The sequence below is a fragment of the Enhydra lutris genome, unplaced genomic scaffold (assembly GCF_002288905.1).
Source record: "Enhydra lutris kenyoni isolate GAN:26980312 unplaced genomic scaffold, ASM228890v2 scaffoldscaffold21, whole genome shotgun sequence".
In the NCBI taxonomy this organism is placed as follows: Eukaryota; Metazoa; Chordata; class Mammalia; order Carnivora; family Mustelidae; genus Enhydra; species Enhydra lutris.
This window is the reverse complement of record NW_019154105.1, coordinates 8,948,774-8,969,522: the sequence shown is the minus strand read 5'-3', so window position 1 is coordinate 8,969,522 and position 20,749 is coordinate 8,948,774. Positions and strand designations below refer to the sequence as shown.

The 20,749-nt window shown below is 38.5% G+C and overlaps 1 protein-coding gene across 2 annotated transcripts in view; it reads right to left on the bottom strand.

Annotated features, from left to right (window-relative positions):
* Positions 1–1,451: 1,451 nt before the first annotated feature.
* LOC111149279 (Ras association domain family member 6) overlaps positions 1,452–20,749 on the bottom strand; it is a 31,673-nt gene continuing 12,375 nt past the window's right edge. Inside the window, exons 2-10 of one of the 2 annotated variants that reach the window (XM_022506260.1) lie at positions 20,471–20,549; positions 16,194–16,333; positions 11,846–11,943; positions 10,148–10,332; positions 7,268–7,369; positions 6,853–6,904; positions 2,132–2,250; positions 1,916–2,013; positions 1,452–1,813 (exon numbers count right to left, since the gene is read on the bottom strand). In XM_022506260.1, the coding sequence (XP_022361968.1) occupies positions 1,738–1,813; positions 1,916–2,013; positions 2,132–2,250; positions 6,853–6,904; positions 7,268–7,369; positions 10,148–10,332; positions 11,846–11,943; positions 16,194–16,333; positions 20,471–20,549 (949 nt within the window). In that variant the 3' untranslated portion in view covers positions 1,452–1,737. The remainder of the gene's footprint in view (positions 1,814–1,915; positions 2,014–2,131; positions 2,251–6,852; positions 6,905–7,267; positions 7,370–10,147; positions 10,333–11,845; positions 11,944–16,193; positions 16,334–20,470; positions 20,550–20,749) is intronic. The other variant, XM_022506259.1, reaches the window with a different exon arrangement.

The window sequence follows — 20,749 nt, the reverse complement described above, 5'->3', positions numbered from 1 at the left end:
GGGTCCTCTTCCTCAGCCTTAGGGTACACTTTGGAGGTCTCTTTCTTTCTATTCTATCATCACAGCTTGATTCTTTATATTAAACTTCTCCTGCTTCAATAACTGTTTCTGTTATTAAGATCCCTCACCCCTCACACACACTGAGTAGGTATTTGTGTTTCCTCTCCTGTGATTTTACTTTTTATGTGGCTTCTCTTTTTCTTTCTTTCTCCTTCCTTCCTTCCTTCCTTTCTTTCTCTTTCTATCTTTCTCTCTCTCTCTCTCTCTTTCTTTCTTTCTTCCCACGTCTTGGTATTTTTCTTACACATCTTGTAGACCTTCAATATATTAATGATTAATCTTCTGTCCTTTATGGCAGGCACTTTACATGACTTAAAATTTTTTTTATAAGTATACCGAATTTTAACGTCTTCATTTGCCCCATTTTGGCATGATGAGACCATTTACTTACGAACTGATAGCTGGAAGGATAATGATGCTAGCCTCTGTTTTCTTCAAGAAAAGATTTCCTAGAATTTAAAGGTTATAGCACACTTTTACTTTCATCTGGTTTAGGTTTCGGTTTTGGTGACACTTTGTCTTAAAAAGGTGTCGCATTTTAATTTTGATAATTAATCTTCCAACTTGGGCTTACTACAGACAACCCTTCTCCCTTAGTACATGTAATGTACCCAAACAATTTAATATAATGCTTAAGAGGAATGCAAATGGACATAGTTTAGAGAACAGAACAGTGTTGCATAAAACTCCATTTTAATATAGAGTTCATAAATAAAATCTTAGAGGATGCTTGTGGCATTCTCTGTGTTTGTTTTCAAATTGGTTTTAGCAGACTTTGAGGTACCTTGAGAGTTACCTCCTGGAATAAGTTGTCTTGAAGGAAAAGAACAGAGCTCCAGATTTCTTGCCTACCTTCAGCTACAAATTCTGCATTATCTGATCTTTTCATTCAGCAACAAATGGTTACTGTGGGCCAAATCTCATTCTAGCAGATTAGATATATTAAGTCTCTGTGGTAAACTTGTTTGGAAAAACAAAGAAAACTAGTTCAATTGACTTTACAAATGCTTAAGAATACTTTGGAAAGTCATGAATAGAACAGAGGGGGGACGAAAAGGGTTCAGGTTGAGAAAATTGCAATTTGGATTTCTTAACAGGGCCCATAATTTTTTCCATCCCAAAGGACAGATAGCTCTGATGTTACAAATAGCCAAAGCCACTGACCATATAAAGACAGTCCTGGATTTTGTAAAGATGCTAGAGTTTTCAGGGAGCTGCGAAACACTGTCCCCCTCCAATTCCTTGATTGGGTGAAAATGTGCTCCTTTTGTATTTCGAGAGCTGGTAACTTATACTTCTGAATCATTTCTGAGAATCAGTTGATGAGGCTCAAGTTCTCTCAATACTTTGAGCTAAAAGAAGTTCAAGTGACATGACATCTGAAAACACCATTTAGATTCGAGTTCATTGGTGTGTTTTACTATTCAAGTATTTGGAATACACAGTATCCAAGCCTGTTTCAGTTACTGAAACTAAATTCAAGACCCTTTCAGTGCAACTGTGAACCCTCGTTAACCTCATCTCTTCAAAGGGAGACAAGCTTTTTCGACATTCAATTTCCTACAGATTCAAGTTCGTATGTATTTGTATGAATGCAAGGGTCGAATGTATGCATTCGTCAAGTAGTAATATCCCTCTGATTCAGCTGAAGTGTTTCGGTAACTGCAGCTTGTACTGCTAAACGGTTGTCTCCGTTTTTACTACCCGTTTACTTTGAAGACATTTCAGTATAGCAGCCTTTTCTGTACTGAATCTGAAAATGAGAAGGAGAAAGAGAGTTATCAAAAATTGAACACATTTTGTGAACTGGACCTGTTAAAGGAGTGAGCACCCGGCATGCATGCTCCTAACTTACTTGGTTATTGTTCTTTGGATCTCTCTCTTCTCTTCTTCATTTAATCTTTGAAGGATGGATTCCAGGAGAGAAAGATGAAAGTTAATGTACTGAGCCACCTGGAAAGGGAGGGAAGAAAACAACAACAACAAAATGAAACAAAAAAGAAAGCAGATTCTGCGAGAGGTGCTGAGTCAGGAGGAAGCAAAGACAGATTCAGGGTGACAGTATCCATACATCACTGCTAATTTCTTCTGCATCTTTATCCATGAGGAAAATGCGAGCATTCTCTTTGGAAGGTCCCTGCAGGAGCCTGTGCAGTAGCGGGACATCTGTCTTCTTTAGCCGTCTCCGCTCTGCAAGTGAAAAAAAAGAATCAACGATAGGCAGGAATCCATCCTAGAGAAAGAGAAGAAAGATAGGTCATCCATTCATTTTCCTTTTTTAGCTCACATTGGAAGAAGACCTAAAAAGAACATACAACAGGAGGCACTCATTCAAATGAGTGAATCAAAATCAAAACCTTAAAAAAAAAAAACAAACCTACAAATGGACTCCTTTTTCTTGCTATCCCTTAAATTTGATTTGTATCTCAGATAATTCAGCCTTGCCTTTGGTTCAGATAATCAGACAAATCTCCAGTTCCACTTATGCTTTTATCAAGCAACACACCCCAGAAATTATGATTTTTCATTCATTCATTCAACAAATTTTTATTGATTCTTTCCTAGTTCAGTTATTGTATTTTCATCTTCCCAGTTGTTCAGGTCCAAAACTTTGTAATTATCTTCAATGATTCCCTTGTTGCTCATCCCAATCCAATCCTTGGATCTTCCTTAAAAATATATTCATAAGGGTACCTGGGTGGCTCAGTCAGTTAAGCATCTGCTTTCAGCTCAGGTCATGGTCCCAGGTTCTGGGGTTGAGCCCCCGTTGGGCTCTCTCCTCAGCAGGGAGTCTGCTTCTCCCTCTCTCTCTGCCCCTCCCCCTGCTCACACACACTCTCTCTCTTTAATAAATAAATAAATAAAATCTAAGAAAAAATATATTCATAATGTTTTTCACATCATGGGTATTTTTATTGTTTTATTCACCTGAGGGCTTCATTCATTCTGCCATAATAATGAGATGAGAAAGAAAATGAATTCCAATCTGGTATATTCCCAGAACTTCAAATTTCCACCCATCTAAGCACTTCCAACTTTCTGTCAAAATACTTTCACATCCGTGATTTCATTTTTATCAGAATGAAACATGAGCAGAACACAGTGCCCTTACATTCATCTCCTTTCCTCTTCTCTCAAATATTTTTCGAGTTCCTACTATGTTTCAGGCATTGTTTTCTGTGCTGGGCACTTTATAATACAAAGCAGAATAAAAATCACTCCCCTCATGGACCTTACATTCTGAGGACACAGATGCTGAGGAAAATAAACCAGTAAAACATGTCATGTATTAGTGATAAGCATTCAGAAGAAAAATAAAGCAAGGAAAGGGGTAGAAAGAATGTGTATGTATAAATAGGTGTGTACAGGGGACAAGTATACTCTTATGGATAGGGAGGCTGAGAAAGGCCTCACTGAAGACGTAATATTTGAATAAAGACTGAAAGAGATGAGGTATGGAACCATGGAGCTATTTGGGGGAAGTGTGTCCTAGTCAGAGTAAGTAAATAAGTCAGGCACCCTATAGGTCACTGCATGCCTAATGCTATCAAAGAAGAGCCAGGGAACATGGTGGGTAACATGAAGATGAGGGAAGGGTTATTCGAAGTTGAAGAGAACATGTAGTGGGACCAGCATAAAACTCTGGCCCTCCTGTGGGAAGAGAGACCACTGGAGGATATGAGAAGTGATGTGACATGGTCTGACTTACAGTCTGTCTGATATGTTGAAATAGACTGAAAGAGAAAAGGGTAGACCAGTTAGTCCTTTCTACATTGTCGTTTATGCAATCAGTTACCTTGGGCTCTTAACAGGTCTAAGAATCAGAACTGTTTTCATCCCCTGGGTGGGACTTGGAGAGGATCTAGAGCACAATTAAAGTAATATTATCCATTCTTGTTTCCACAGTCAGAGTTCATCGCTTTAATTCCTCTACATTTCTGAAGCAAGGGAGAAGCCTGATAATTCAGCTCATCTTATTAACCCACTAGAATCCTCTTCTGATCTCTACATCTTATATTAACTTGGCTTTGCATCCTATTTGTTGTACTCTTAGTATCACAGAGAAAGGTTTCTTGCTTCATGAATTTGCTTCTGGGATAAGTATTAGAAATACATATTCCCAGACTGGGATTCCTAGATCTGGATGGCTTAGGAATCTGTATTTTTAATGAACTTCTCAGGTAATTCTGAAATGCACTAGAATTTGAAAAACACTGTTGTAGATCATGGGCTTAGTCAATACAAGGTGTTAAAATGCCCCCGACTTTATTTTCCAGATTAATACCAAACAGGTGCTGGAGGTTCCATTCCTTTCCTGTTCCTGATCCCTAAAAGGTGCTAGTTATGATAATATTCTGTTCTAGATCTTATGTACAAGAGTTTTTGACACCAAAAATAAAATAAAACATGATTTTTACAGATAAAATTTTAAAGAACTACATTTTTGCAGTGAAAATAGACATTTTCTTTCCCAATTATAAAAATAACTCCTACTGCCAGGGAGAGAAAAGAGGGTGACAGAGGCACAAATTCTCAATGATTAGAAGAGTAAGTTCTGAGGATCCAAAGTCCAGCTTGGTGACTAGAGTTAATAATATGGTATTGTATGTTCGAAAGTTGCTGAGAGTAGATCTGAAGCATTCTCACACACACGTGAAAAGCTCTAACTGTGTGATGTGACAGATGTGTTAATTATCTCAATCTTAGTAATATCCCATAATGTAAATGTTTGTAAATGTTTGTAAATGTAAATGTTTGTAAATCCCATAATGTAAATGTTTGTAAATGTAATGTAAAATGTATGTAAATATACATCAATCATTTGATGTATATCAAATCATCATATTGTATATAAAATTGTATCTGTCAATTATTCCCAATTATTCCTCAATAAAGTTTTAAAAAAACCATACATGCTATTGTAAATTGAAACTATAGAGACAAGTGCAAGGCAGAAAGTAAAAATCACCTGGAATCCCAGAACTCTGAGACAATCAGCCTTACCCTTCATGTGGCCATCCCTTAGAATACGTCTTTATGCACACACATAAACACACAATACCTAAAGGGGGTCATGTGAAACTTGCTATTTTTATTGTAGTCATGTTTTAAAAAATGTTTTACTTTTTTTTTTTTTTAACTTTTATGTTCCTCCTTTTTCCACCCTCTTCTCCACATCACCCTCATGCCCTAGCTGGGTAATCAATGTTTGTGATTTGATATTTATTATTTCATACCTTTCTCCCTGATCATATGATCTTATATACTACATATTGAGATGGGATTTGTCATTCTTTTACAAAAATCGGATCAAAGTATATACATTTATAGGCATGTTGCATTTTTTCATGTAATCAATATTATGGAATTGCCTCCATTTAACTGGTATACATCTAACACACTCCATTTAATGGCTGCGAATAACCACTTATTTAATCATTCTCCTATGATAGGTGACTTTGTCTTTAATTAAATTAATTAATTAATTAATTAATTAAAAATAGCCTTGCACGTAAATCTATAGGTACTAGTCCTTTTATTTTTGTCGAGTAGATTCTCACCAGTGGGATTGCCATGTTAAAGGATATGTATCCTGTGAATGTTAATAATGTTAGAATGAGTCCCAAGAAAGTAAAGACAGTTATATTTCACCAGAATTGCATGAAAATATCCTTTTACCCTCCACCACACCAGACATAGGTAGAATCCTTCTGAAACATTTTGTCAATCAGCTAAATGTGAGATAATGTTGCATTGTGGGTTCTATTTTCATTGAATTGTCTTTTGTGATCATTTTGCAAGAACTCTGATATTATAGGTATTAACCTTTTACCTGATAGTTTTCATAATCTACTATTTGTATCTTTTATATTTTTATACAGTTTATTTCTGCTTTTTATTTTATACCTTTTAGTTTTTCCTAAACAAGTAGAATATGAATATATTTGTACACACACACCCTTAGATTTTTTAAAAGTTGTACTTCTTATATTTTAAGCTTTCAATTTGTAAGGGCTTTAATTTTGTATATTTTCAAAGACCCAATTTTCATTTTCTTCAGTTGTCCTGGCATCAAAACGTATTATTTTTATACCGTTCAATTTCCAGCTCATTCTGATACTCAACTTATGACTGGAGATATTTCTATAATTTAACATACATTTTTTTCAGTTTTAGGGTTTTCAAAAAACTCATTTCAGTATTGCCTTCGCTTTTTCTCTGGTCTCTCTTTCATCCCTGCTCTCAGCACCCCACATGTCGCCTCTTCCCAATGTCTTCAATGTCTTCCTGCCAACCTTTGCTCCCTACCACTGAGTTGTGCATATTTTCTTCTACCGAGGGAGAGAGAACACTCCTAGAGTGTGGCAGAAGCTGTGCAAAGAAAGCGGTAATAACAAGATCAGAGAGAAGTGGTATGCATTGATGACTCCAGTAAGAGAGTGAGAAGGGAAAGCCAAAAAGAAAGAGGTATAGAAATCAACAATATCAATTCAGAACAATTCTTGGGAACTTTCCAGAGACACCCCCCACCCCCACCTCGCACTCCTGTGCCCTGACTGCCACTCAGGTAATTTAACGTCTGGTCAACAAGCAAACTGTTTTGTATTATAAGCTCTTCTAGGATACCTTATTATTGAGTCATCTTCCTCTGAAATTGTGAGATATGAATAACCTAAAACACCCTCCCTCTTTTCCTTCTTTCTTCCTTTTTTCTTTCTTCCACTGAATCTCAGCCAGAGGCAGAAAACTACAACATCCTGGAAACCTATAAAAAAGAGTGATCAAGCTTACCTCCTGTTGCAAAAACAATGTAAAGTGCAAAATCTTGGGCACTATTTTCAATCTGTCAATGGAGAAAAATAAATGAACATGAATTCTTTCATATTTGATCGACTGGTCATTATCAGATAAGCAGACCCAAATGATGTATCTGTTTCCTCACTTTCATTTTGCACTTTTAGACACGAAAACTTCTCTGCTCCCAGGGAATAGTGTAATTTCTCAAGCTCAATTAGAAAAAGATGTGAGATACATAAGAAGAATTCTTCAGAACTGAACAACTTAGTATATGTGCTGCCAAAGCGAGCACAGAACTGAACAACTTAGATTTACATGTTCATAGGTCTTTATCAGAAGAGTGAATTTATGTATCTACAGTTAAATTACATACAAGAGAGTTATAGCTCAGTTTCATAATAAAGTTCACCTTAAATTTTTGGAGAAGTTGCTCTATTACATCTTCAGTCCTCATATTACTGTTTATTCTGACCTTAGTTTCTGATCCAAAGGCTGGAGTGAAAATCGATGTCTGGGAAGAAAACAAAGTTCTTAAAATTACATCAAACTAACAAGAATCAATATGTTGAACCTGGCCTTATTATGTGCAACGGAAAAAAAATCCCAAATCACCAGGTTAAAAAATTTTGTTCTCTTGTGCTTGCTTTCTTTGTTATTGTTGGGATATCATGTATCTTTTTAAGCAGCTTTACATTGTTTCTAGAGTAAGTTAGGTAAAATATCATTTGAGGATGTTCAAAACATTTTCACTAGATAATCATACCATTCTCCCCTGTGGTTCAAGATTTTAAAATAAATCAACTATACCTAAACACAAATGAAAAGTAACATGAATAGTGTTCCCAGACTCTAAAAATGAGGTGGGTTCAGCAGACACAGAGATGGGTGGGTTTTGGGGTGGCTCGATGGAACGTCAGATGAGCCTTATACTGGGAAGTCGGTAAGTAAATGTCAAAGTGCATATATTCACGGCATCTCCATGAATAGAAATATGGAGACGGAAATAATTTTTCAAGGTAGATGTATGGAGGATGTCTGGAATAAACCCTTGCTGAAGATGAGAAAATTCAATGTTTGTGCACATTGTGAGGCATTGATGAGTCACTGTGTGTGACACATATGACCTGTGCTGATGAGCTCTATGGCACCTGGAGACCCATATGATCATCTCGCACCAAGGGGAGGGTAGGTAACATATGTGATTTGATTTTGTTTATACGCATAATCTTCATGGAGTTTGGCAACAGCAGAAGATCAGGACCCGGAGACCTAGATCATACCGTCTTACAACTTCAACTTTGTCAACCCACTAGACGTTAAGACCTGAAGAGTCTTCTTTAGGATTTCATTTATAAAAGAAGAGAGTAGGACTAGATGGTCTCCAAGAGCCCTTCCAAACTGCCAACATACAATGAATTTGGAATCATGTTTTTCAGAGGTTTAGATCAGTTTTGTTGGCCAAAACACACAATAGAAGAAAATCATTATTATTGTACACATAGAAATATACCACGGGTCAAGTCAGTAGTCTTAACTTATGTACAGATGTCATCATCTGAGCCTCTAATACGGGTGTTGTTCATGTCCTAACGATACTGGTGTTCTCTCTCTCTCTCTCTCTCGTGGGGTTTCGTGACATAAAAACACATCTTACGACTCTACCAATTTAAATTCCTAGATGCCGCTCATGGCACATCTACTGATAGAGCTCTTTTCGGGCTTGGGGGTTTGTTCTGTTTTCTTGAGTTACTAAATTGCAGCGAAAGGCATCTGCAGGACCTTGGTGTCGTTCCACCTGGATCTCTTTTAACCAACAACAATAAAGCTAATGTAAATCACATTCTTCTTTTGGGCCAGACATTGTGCTGAGGGCTTAGCTTACCTCACTCCTTTAGTCCAATCCACCTTGCAAAGTAGGAAGGATAAAGGAATGACAGCTAAGTGATGGAGGTACGTTTTAACTTTGCTCAGCAAGAACTGGAAATCAGGCAGTCGGGCTATAGCAGGCAAAGCATGTAGCCACTACACGGTGTTGCCAACTTAGGGCCGGTGTCATTCTTAACACGGGGAGGAGGGCCCGTCTGGAAGCAGCTCGTCTGGAACAGGGTGGTTTTCACAGCCTTCTTTAACACAAACTAGCCCCAGAAGATGAAGACACAGTGTAATTATGAGGCATAGAAACCAGGGAAATTGGTAGTTGTGCAACTACAGGGGACTATCAACATTACTTTATGGCTAAGAGGAAATTCTGGAGCCGGAAAAATGTCTAATCCGAACGAAGAATTCACAAGGGCCTCCAAAGGCATGCTACAGCTGTGTTCCCAAGGGCAGAAGAAGGAATCAGGTAGAAAAGCCCTCCAGGAGAAAAGCTTCAGAGGAACGAGTTAACATTTTGTATTAAAGGGTTTAGAATGGTACCTGGCGCAGAGTAAGTGCTTTTTAAGTATTTATTAAATGAATGGATGAATAATTGCTGAAGTACATGACATGAAAAATTTGAGTTCTAGGAAAAAAATGATATATTTCCTACCTTCAGCAAAGTGAAATGCCTTACAAAAACTGTGGAAAGGCGCTCATAAATTTAACATGTTAAGTGAAAAATCAGAATACAAATTATGTCTAAAGTACAATTACGCTTGCATAAAAAATATGTATATATGTATAAGGCTTGGAAGGGAACGTGGAGAAAGGAGAAATTTGATTGATTGGAATAATAGGTCTGTGGCTGGCTTTTATTTCTTTATTTAAATCACGGTGTTTAAGTGTACTTTGAACTCATCTCTGTTGTGGCACTTACATTATTCTAATGCCATTTGTTGATGCCTTGGTTTCCTTACCCGAGACCCAAGCCCCGTGCTGGCAGGGACTTGGACTGAGCCATCTTGCTATTCCCGGTGCTTGGCACACAGCCAGCCCCTGAGACAGGGTTCACCCATCGCATTGGTTAATACTGGAGTTCTGGGCTCAGACAAAGCTGAATTCAAGCTCAGAGCTGCTACTTAAAAGTAGTGTGCCCTAACAAATGACTTCACCTCTGTGAACCTTACTTACTGGATGCCTGTAAGGGAGGGAAAGTAACGGTACCTATTTCATAGGATTGTTTTAGAGATTGAGATAATTCATCAAAATCCAATTTAAAACAGTTGAATACCTAACACATAGAGAGTGCCTGATAAATATTAGACGACTACTAGTTTATCGTGACTATTTTTAAGTGTAAGTCAAATTGAGTGGCATTGTTAGAAAAACAGACATTATTTTAAATGACATGAATGGAGCTATCACTCACTTCATGGTTGTAGAAGTGCCCGTTAATGGAGACCCTGTGCTTCTGTCTCTCTTTTCCGTCCATCGCTGGAGGCTTCATCCTTTTTCTCACCAGCGTAGCTTCACTCATGGTTCGATAGAGCAACGGGGATTCTGGCTCTTCTCCTGCGTAAAGTTTCAGAGTGCTACTGTGATAAGATAAATAATCTGGGAAGGATAAAGTTTATAAGACCACATCATTTAGCCGCCTACCTCCTTGGGTGGATTTTAATATGTATTTGATAAGAAAATATGTAGCTAAGCAGTGAACTATAATGGTTTCAAACAGTAGGAAACAGTATTCCATTTTACCTTGGGATTTTAAAAAAAATTCCTGTTGTAATTAGCATGTCATCCAATAGGCATGAGCTATTTCATCTTCTTCTAGCACTGGTGCTTAGATATCAATAGGTTTCTATGGTATCTTTGATGCCAGGACACTGGATTTCCCCTGGGTTTAGAAGAGTGTTTTTAAAGGGCAGACAGGAAGGACCTTTACATAAAAGATGCTAAGAGCCATTAGACAAAGATAAGGGAATCTTGGAAGGAGCATCATGTTTGTTATTAAATATGGGTTGTTATGGAGACAGCAGGAAGGACTGTGATGAAAAAAGCTTGGAAAAAATAAATAAACATTGGAAGTTGTTGATAGACTCATGAGGATAATGTCAGCAGGATACCCTTTTCGGTCTAAAATCAGCTTGATAGGGGCTTCTGGGTGGCTCAGTGGGTTAAGCCTCTGCCTTCAGCTCAGGTCATGATCCCAGAGTCCTGGGATTGAGCCCCCATGGGGCTCTCTGCTCAGCGGGGAGCCTGCTTCCTCCTCTCTCTCTGCCTGCCTCTCTGCCTACTTGTAATCTCTCTCTCTCTGTCAAATAAATAAATAAAATCTTTTAAAAAAATCAGCTTGGTAATAGGACCAACCCAGAAAGAGGAAGCCTGCTCCCAGCCTCAGTCATCAGCTCCTCCCTCCTTGGATCTCCACATACTATGTGAAAACCAAATCTATGTAAGATACACAATATCAGCCCTGACACTTAGCAGGGTCTCAGTAAATGACAGCTGCTAATATTACTACTATTACGTCATCATTATGGCTCCCGAGGTCCCATGTCGTAGAAGCTGCGATTTACCATCTGTTTGTCAAGTTCGATATGAACTTACTTGATGTTCAAGTTGATTTCTCTTTTTAAAATAAGCGCTTGAAACAATTCTATCAAATACAGTGATCCCAGTAAATGCTCCTCTTTCTGGGAAGGAGTGTTATGTAAATATCTAATAACTAACTAAAACATTCAACTTCTAAAAAAGATGTTGAATCCAACCTGAGAGGATTGGTCTAACATAAAAGGCTACTGAGTATAATAAATGATCCTAATCCTTCAGGAAAATATTGAAGAATTTTATGTACACAAGTTTATTCAAACCATTAGCTAATCTAGTAAATCTAAGCGACATGATGTAATTTTAAAAAATCACTGTATTTTTATATAGTAAAGTAAGGTTCTTAAACATCATATGAGCACTGCAGGAATTTTAGTATGATCCTAAGAGATGTTTTTAATATGAGAGATTTATTAATTAGTGGTGTGTAAAATGTTAAAATTTCAGAGAAACATTTAGGATTCACCCCTTACATTAAAAAAGAGGTCTCTCCATTAGTTAAAAATTTGGTACTTACCTTCTTGGTAATTTGTTGATTCAGATGCTGGAATCTGGGTCCTGTCCAGATCATTAATGTGGTAAAGATCATCAAATTCCCCCCAGCGTGTCATTCCCCTGAAAAGTAATAAAATCTTGTAATGACATCAATCCTATTCATATGAGGCTCATGGTGTTTTTCAGATTTATAGTATTAATATAGTATTGAGGCCCTCCATAGGTAAGCATACCCTAAATTATAACAATTTTATGATATTATTAAAATTGTATTTATACCAGAAAGGTCAGTATGTGTTTTAAATACTTTCTGTACTGATTTTAAGCAAATCTGATATAATAATTCAGTTATACCCTGAAAGCAACGTTATATAGATTCTATAAAATGTGTGTGCAAATAGAATTAGTAGAGATCATCATAATCCATTGTTCCACAGATATCTCGCCATGCTCTTAGGAGAGTTTAGATGTAAAACTGTTCTTTCTGCCAACATGCTTTGAGTTACTATTGTATTCGGAGCATTCTTAGGTGGAGTGTTCTCAGTAAGTTGTGGTGCCTATCTTTAAGGTTCCAAATTCAGGGGGACAAACATGGCTCAGCATATGAGTGTTTGGCCCTTTTTGCTCCCTAACTCATCTTAGTAAAAAGTACCAGGGTCTTTTGTTTTGTTTTTAAGGTTTTATTTATTTGAGAAAGTGAGAGAGACCACAAGCAGAGAGAGAGAGGCAGAGAGAGAGGGAGGAGTCTCCCAGCTGAGCAGGGAACCCAATGTGGGACTTGATCCCAGGCCTGAGCTGAAGGCAGACACTTAACCCACTGAGCTACTCAGGTGCCCCACTTCTGAAAGCATCAGTTTTGAGCTCTGGGTAATTCGAAGTCACCCACATATAACTGTTGCACATGACTATAGTTGAGGGCAGTTACCCAGAGCTGTTCAAAGAAAACTGGATGGAACTTGATGCAGGTCTCATAGTGTAACTTGCCCAGGCACACAACTGTTAGTGCGGCTCTGACTGCTTCAGGGGCTGTACTGTTGGTAAATTTAAACTGTGGGGAGGTGTTCTGATGAGATGCAAAATAAAAAGGAGGTAGTAATTTGATAAACAAATGGAATGTGGTTATTTTTCTACCTGTGCTGTAAGAAAAAAAAACAACTACATTATTAAGGTTATTCAAATGCACACCTGTCTGGCTTCTGTTCTCTATGTCATTCTGTCACAATCTGTACAAAATGAGCCAAAGCTGATTTTATTAAAAATCAGAACTGAAAGCTGGTGCGAGCAAACCTAACTTCAGTAAGGCTGGGTTGTTGGTATTGTTTTTGAGAAAAAATTTGGAAGATTTTCAAAACAAAATACTTGTACCAGATAGGAAAGATCAAAGTACCGCCCACAGGATTCTTTCCATAAAGGGTCACAGGTGGTCACGGTTCAAACAAACTGATTTGTATTTAAGCTTCCACCACTCCCTCTAAGCTGACTCAGGGTGACTCATTCCAAAGATAATTAAAACAAGTTAGCCTGACAAGCTGATGATGCTCTCAATGGGTCAATGGAGAGACCAGACCATTGCCCTTCCCACCGCTGAGTACACAACTTCCACGGCTTCTCCTCCATGTCCACCCACTGCAGATCCCCCATCTGGGACCCGGTGGGAGCAGAGGGAGAAGCTCTGCCCACAGACAGGAGCTCAGGATGAGAAAGGGCCCTGAGAAGTGAGAATGAGGGAGGGGCGCCTGGGTGGCTCAGTGGGTTAAAGCCTCTGCCTTCCGCTCAGATCATGATCTCAGGGCCCTGGGATCGAGCCCCGCATCGGGCTCTCTGCTCAGCGAGGAGCCTGTTTTCCCCTCTCTCTCTGCCTGCCTCTCTGCCTACTTGTGATCTCTCTCTGTCAAATAAATAAATAAAATCTTTAAAAAAAAAAAAAGAAGTGAGAATGAGGGAATCACCCCTTTATTCACAGGATTTCCTTCAAGGCTCAGAATTTAAGTGAATGCCACCTTATGGGTGGCAGCCAGAGTGACTGTGACTAGGACCAGACTGACACAAAATAGGTTCTCAGGCGGCCCTGTGCTCTGCTAGGGAACCAGAGGCTAAGGAACAGCCATTCTAAATCATGCTGCCCCTTCCTGTGGGGTGTTGAGCTGGTTCCCACGGAAGATTCTTGGCTACTTGACCACAATCGAATCCAATCTTGGTCTTGAGTGTGAGAGGGACAGCATCTCTTTCTGATCATTCTCGACCTCCAGAAGGATCTGATACACCGCGAAGGTGCCCTTCACTTGGAATGTTCCAGGAAATTTCACTGCTGTGGTAAAGGGCAAGCCAAGTTCTTTAGGAAATTCTTTCTCAACTTGAAATGAAAGATCATTCCTGTTTCGTTCACAGCAATGTTCTTGCTGATAAACACTGAAAAATGCCGTTGGTGTCGATGGAAGGCACATCATGAGAATATTCATTTCTAACCCGCCACCGTGTACGGAGACGCATCAATATTACTCTGCCCACCTGGTCTCTTGAAACTTGTGCCCAAATTGAGGATTTTTAGGAACAAGTGTTTTGAATTTTAATTCGAAAATTTAAAAATACCTTGGGGTAGCCATTTAAAAAAAGACTTCACGTGATAATTCAAGTACCTCACTGCATCTCCTTGACATCTTCCCTTAATGTTCCATACTTATTAAGTTTTCATGACTTGAATAATGAAAATGCATCAAAAGCAACCGGCTGCTCAGAGAACTTTGCAATGAATTTTTAGGCATATGAACGATGATAGCTAATTTTGCCAAATTCATATTTTGGACAGTAATCTCAACGCAGAGCCCAGGGTTAATTTCTCCTTTTACAGGATGCTCCTAGTCATTTAGAATCATCAGCGCTATCAGTCATCTGGTCTCTGAAGGTGAGGGATGCATGGCTTCAACAGGCTGCCTAAGTCTGTGGTCTCCCTTCTGCTCTTCCAAGAACACTGGACCCTTCGCCCATCGGCAACCCTTAGCCTGGATGGGAAACTAGTCAGAAGTGGGAGATGGAGACAGTTTTCACAAGAGAGCAGAGGTTAACTTCACTACCGGGCTTGTGGGCTTGATTCAAGACTCTATTTTGAGTTTCTTCTTCGTGCCAGGCACACTATGGAGTACCGAGATAACAGATGAATAAGGTATGTCCCACACCCTGAAAAAGCTTGCAGGCCGGGGAGCGGGGTATGTGCATAAAATGCAATTAATGGCATATTTTGAAAGTGACTAGAAAAATTGTCAGTGCACCTCATACCCATGAAAGGGTCAGAAAAGGCTTTCTGTGGAATGTGCTACCTTGTTCCCTGGCCAGAGTTTGAAAAGACTGAGAGAAGGGAGTCAGGCAAATGGATGCTGAAAAGCAGGGAGACTTCCCAGGAGGCAGGCAAGGAAGACGCTGCATGGTATGATTAGGGAATTACAAAATATTCAGAGCTGCTGGAGTATCATATCTGAACAAATCGGCCAGGTGCAAATCAGAGTGGGTGTCAGTGGTTTTTCCAAACAGAAGTGGGTCTCCCCTCACGATGATACTTGGGCTCCCCCTGCTTATGGTGGAAGATCAGAGTAAGGAAAAAGTCCTGGCTCTCTCTTCATCCTCTCTTCCTAGAGCCCCAGCCTATTTGGAAATAGATGTTATACATGGCAGGATGGGTAAAGAGAAGGCTCTCGGTACCTCCATGTATATACCGCAGGGAGATACGTTGGAAAGTTGAGGATTAAAAAGGAAGGAAAGTAGGGAATTAGGAAGAAAAAAGAAAAAAAAAATTGTATGTATGATTCCTTCTGGGAATATTTATTTTTCTAAAATTTGCAGAGGATAATGAAAAAAAAAAATCAGCCCAACGTCTGTATTCAGGGCACAGTTGCATAAACCCACACAGAGGATGGTCTTGTGCGGTTGCTGAACTTCAGGGACGCTTTGCTGCGCTCTGTTGAACAGGATCAGGACAATCAGGTGGGGTATAATTAAAGTTCCTTTCCAGAAAGCGGGAAGAGCCTTCTGTTCCAAGGAGAGGAGAAATTTACATTTTATCCCCCCTTTTGGTGACCAGGCCTAATGGAATCTTGCCTTTATATTTTGTCTTTTCTAATAAAGGAATTCAGTCTTCTGGGAGAGAAGCAACACAGCAGAGTGGTACACCTGTCTGCTACACGGTGTTTGGAGATTTTGCACAAATTTCCCAAACTCTCAGAGCCCTGGGTTCTGAACACCTACTTCACAGAGTTGCTGGGGATCAGATGAGATCGTGTTATAAGCATTCGGGCTCCCATCTTTAAGAGTCCACACAATAAGGGCAGGTAAATATGAAGGTCATCTTCTGAGACGTTAAAACATGAAAGACAGCTTACCTTCTGGAAAAGACATCGGGCGACTTCACTTTAGTAAAAGAAGGGATTTGCTTCTCATCTTGGATTTTCAGTTGTATAGGCCGTTTTACTCCCCAGGAAATGTCCAGCATTCCTTCAACGAATGGTTCTCCATCTTCTGTCTGGGGAAGAAACCAATCGGCTCAAACATGGTTTTTGTATTATTTATAGAAGATAAATCTTTTAACTGAAAATGTAGAGGTCAAGCCTGTAAGACATCTTAGTAAATAAAAATAAATCCTCCAGTGGGGTTCTTTGGTTTTTCAATTTATCCTCAAAATAATTCATTTTTGGTAGTAGCTATAACCACCCAAGTCATGATGTACTTGATGGGTAATGACATACCCACCAGAGGGCGCAGTACGTGGAAAATGCTTTTCTGAACTCCATGATTCTTCAATGAGTGGGAAGATTAATTCTGTTATCTTCAAATTATAGCAGAACTAAATGCTGTACTAAACTAGAAATCAGAAGAACAGCTCTTCAAAGACTTAGTTGCTGTTTCTTCACTTCTGAATAGAAAATTTTAACTCACAAATTATGCAGAATGAGCGAAAAATGTATGAAAACATTGTTAAATGTGTAACAGAAAGTATTTATTTGAAAAAAAAAAGTCAGAATCATTTGACTAGTTTTTAAGTTGGAAATATAACAAAAGAAGGAAATTCTATGCAAACATGGATTGTGAGGGATGCCTGGGTGGCTCAGTCATTTAAGCATCAGCCTTTAGCTCACGCCATGATCCCAGGGTTCTGGGATCGAGCCTCTGGTCAAGCTCCCTGCTCAGGAGAGAGCTTTGCTTCTCCCTCTCCCTGCTGCTCTGCCAGCTTTTGCTCTCTCTCTCCATCTCTGTCAAATAAATAAATAAAATCTTAAAAAAAAATCGATTGTGAGCATTTACTTACTCTGTAGATGTAAATACTAATACCAAAGCATAGTTCCATAGAACTTATTTTGTAATCAATTTTTCTCTTGTCTATGTAAAAGCCTTTTTGTAATTAAAGTAACATATTGTCATTATAGAAATTGCAAAAAATATAGAAATGAAGAGGAGTCATATTCCAACCATCCAGTAACAACTACAACATCCAATAACTACTATTATCATGAAAAATCAATTATTAGAAAACGTAAATGACTCAATAAAAATGACTTTTTATTTGAGAGGGTAATGAAAACTCCAGACTCTGGAATCGGACAGACCTGTGTTCGAACCCTGGCTCTGCCACTTCCCAGCTGCGTGACCTTGGATGAGATGCTGAGTACCTTTAAACATGCTGCTTCTGAAGAAGGGACATATAATAATCCCTCATTCACAGGACCTGATTTTTTTGTAAGTGCTCAATAAACATTATGACTTATTATTTCTTTGGCTGATAAACTTATTTCCGAGTCGCTCCTGAAACAAAAATGTGCTCCTTCTCCCACTTCTGAGTCCACGGCTCAGACTACTGAGAGATCCGGTTAGCACTCAGCTGTTTTTAACAACCAACCAAACATAATTTGGTCTCTGAGATGGCAGCGCGTGATGCAGGTCCTACATTTTAGCTATTGATGCAGAGCAACCCTCCTTTGTTTAATTATACTTCAACTAGTCCCTTACAGCAAAAATTCACAGAATAACCGCTCTTCTAAGATGATCTAATTCTTGCTTTCGAAAAGCAATCCCCCAGACTGCTATCAGACAATGCTGGGTTTTCTCATGCAAGGAGTATCAGAATATTTTTTAATTTCACAGAGCATCTCTTTAGAGATTAACTAGATAAATTATCACAGAAGGCTTGTATACACTTATTTAATCTCGTCTAAATCTGTAGGCCTCTTCTCTTCTAGATCTACGCCAGTATCCTTGGTGATCTCAAGGATCCTTATACGTTAAATCAACCTAAACTAATGGCTTACAACTTTGTATTCCCAGCCCAAACTGTCCCCTGAACTCCAGGTGTCCAATTGCCTACCTGACATCGAAGTTAATATCTTCCTAATTAACTCTTGATCTCTCTCCCACGAATATTTTCCTCTCCAAGTCTTCCCCATCTTGGCAAATAGCACCCTTAACCTTCCAGTTGCTCAGGCCAGGAATTTTGGAGTTGCCTTTCATCTTTCTTTTGTACTCAACATCCAGTGCATTAGCAAATCCTATTAGCTCCGCCTTAACAATACATCCCTAATGTGACCACACTCACTATATCCACTATGATACCGGCCCACGCCATTGTCATTGTTTGCTCGGATTACTGCAAGAGTTTTCTTTCTCATTCTTCTCTTTGCCCTTTCCTACACACCCCCTCGCTAGAGAGATCCTTTTAAAATGAGTCTTTTTAGATAATGTCACTGTTCTATGCAAAACTCCCCTGTGGCTTTCCATCTCATTCCAAGCACATACTAAGGTCTTCACAATGATCTCCAAGACCCTCACACCCTGGTGCTTTCCTTTCCACAGTTATGTCTCTTGCCGTGCTGTCCACTAATGCTCAATTCTCATAAGGTTCCTGTTCCACTGACTTCCCTGTTCTACTTCAATTATACAAGCCAGGCTTGGCCCCTTACTCAGGCTGCTGTCTCCATTTGGAATGTGGCCCCACAGACTTCTGCAAAGTTGGCTTATTCACAACCTTCAGAGTCTTCGGTTGAAGGGTCCTCTTCCCCCACCCCACTTAGATCCCCGCTTTGCTACTGTCCACAGCCTTTATTACCATTGGATATATTGCATATTTTGTTTCTTGTCTGTCTTCTATAATGTGAGAAGCATAAAGGCAGGACATTCTGTCCTGTTTCTTCGTTGCTATATCTGCACCTTCTAGAACAGTGTCTGTTACATTGCAGACAATCATTATTTGCTTAATTAACAAGAGATGAAGAAAGCTACATATTATCCTCCATATTTTCCCTTTGAACAATGTCTGTTTTTGTAACCAAGGATATTTAGAAAATTCTGAATTCTAACTTTACTGACCAGTAAGTAAAGATAGAAAGATTAAGCAATCTTAATTGTCTCACTGTGTACGTCACTTCATGTAATTTTAAAAAATTAAATGACTTTTGTATTGTAAGTTGAACACTGTTCATAGAATTGGAAAGAGCATGCCTCAAATCACGTTTGTAACATCAGAATTCAAACATTTTCCTAAAGGAAACAAATATCTTAACATCATGAATTTTGTTGAAGCTTCAAGTAAAATGTAAACAATCATTTTTTAAAGTTTTGACCTTTTATTATTAAATTTTCCTAAATTATCTTTACAATTATATATATTAGAGATCTAAGATATAGGACAGTATTGAAATAAAAGTTATACCCATTTCTTTGTAAAGGGATTAGTTATTTCCTTCTTCTGTCTGTTACATTTGGGAAGATAACTAAAATGTTCAATTGACCTAAATCGCTTAACTTCTCTAGTAAAGGCCAGAGTAGTTTATAAGTTTCCTTCTGTCGCAGTGGCAATTTTAAGCCAAGTCACAGTAGCCTAAAGCTAATGCTTTACCATCAAATTTGAAGATTTGAATCAGAGGTAGAAAAGTCTAAGGTTCCCTGGAACCAGGAAGATATCATAAAGATGTGAAGGGAGCTCCATTAGGTTACAAGACTGAGCAGAGAGACATGGAGAATGAAGCCTTCAAAGAAGGAGAAGAGGAAAAAAGAAAAATCTAAGTCCAGTTTGTAAAACAGCCTGCAACTTGCACTCCTAAAAATGCTTTCTAGTTTCAGAACTTCTCTGAATTTTTTTCACATCTTAACATTTGTTTTAACATAGTACACATCCATTGGAATCTAACTGATGCATCTTAACGACCAAATCAAACTATGTTACCGTCCGTATCATATTTATTTGAGCAATCCCCCACTGGTGTAGACTTAAGATATCTCCAAATTCTATTACAAATTATGTCACCGTGGGATGACACCACCTTCTCTATACGTTCTGGTACATTTATCAGAAAGTATTATGATAGATTTCCAGTGGAATTGCTGTGCAAAATAATTTTTATACATTGTTTTAAAAATAGAAAGTAAATAGTTCATTATAATAATTTTAAATGCTTCCTATCCCTAAAACTGCTTAAAAAGTCACAGGTACCAGGATAGGGATCTTGTGATAAAGTCTAAAAATAAAAATAATGACCAAGTCAAAGATTCACCTGCTTTTCCAGACCACTTGGTTGCTAGATTATGGACTCCAACTTATCCTGATTCTTTTATACCTTCATGGAATTTCTTTCTGGGGATCAAACCGTATTGTATTTCTTTGTGGGCTTACCTGTCCATATACAAAATGCAGATTTTTCTGGTTCCCATAAAAAATGTTATAGGTCTTCAATAAAGAATTGAGTTGTTCTCTAAAAAAAAAAGTTACATTTGGTTACAATCAAGCTTTTTAACAGTAAAAGGCAATAAAAGTGCCTTTAGTTCATACAGGTATGAGAAAGAAATGACTCAACGGAATCTTCGCTGCTCTGTCATTTTCACTTACTGCTGGTCATTGAAAATGAAGTCTTCTTGGGACATCAACAAACACTGGAGGGGCTAATTCATAAAT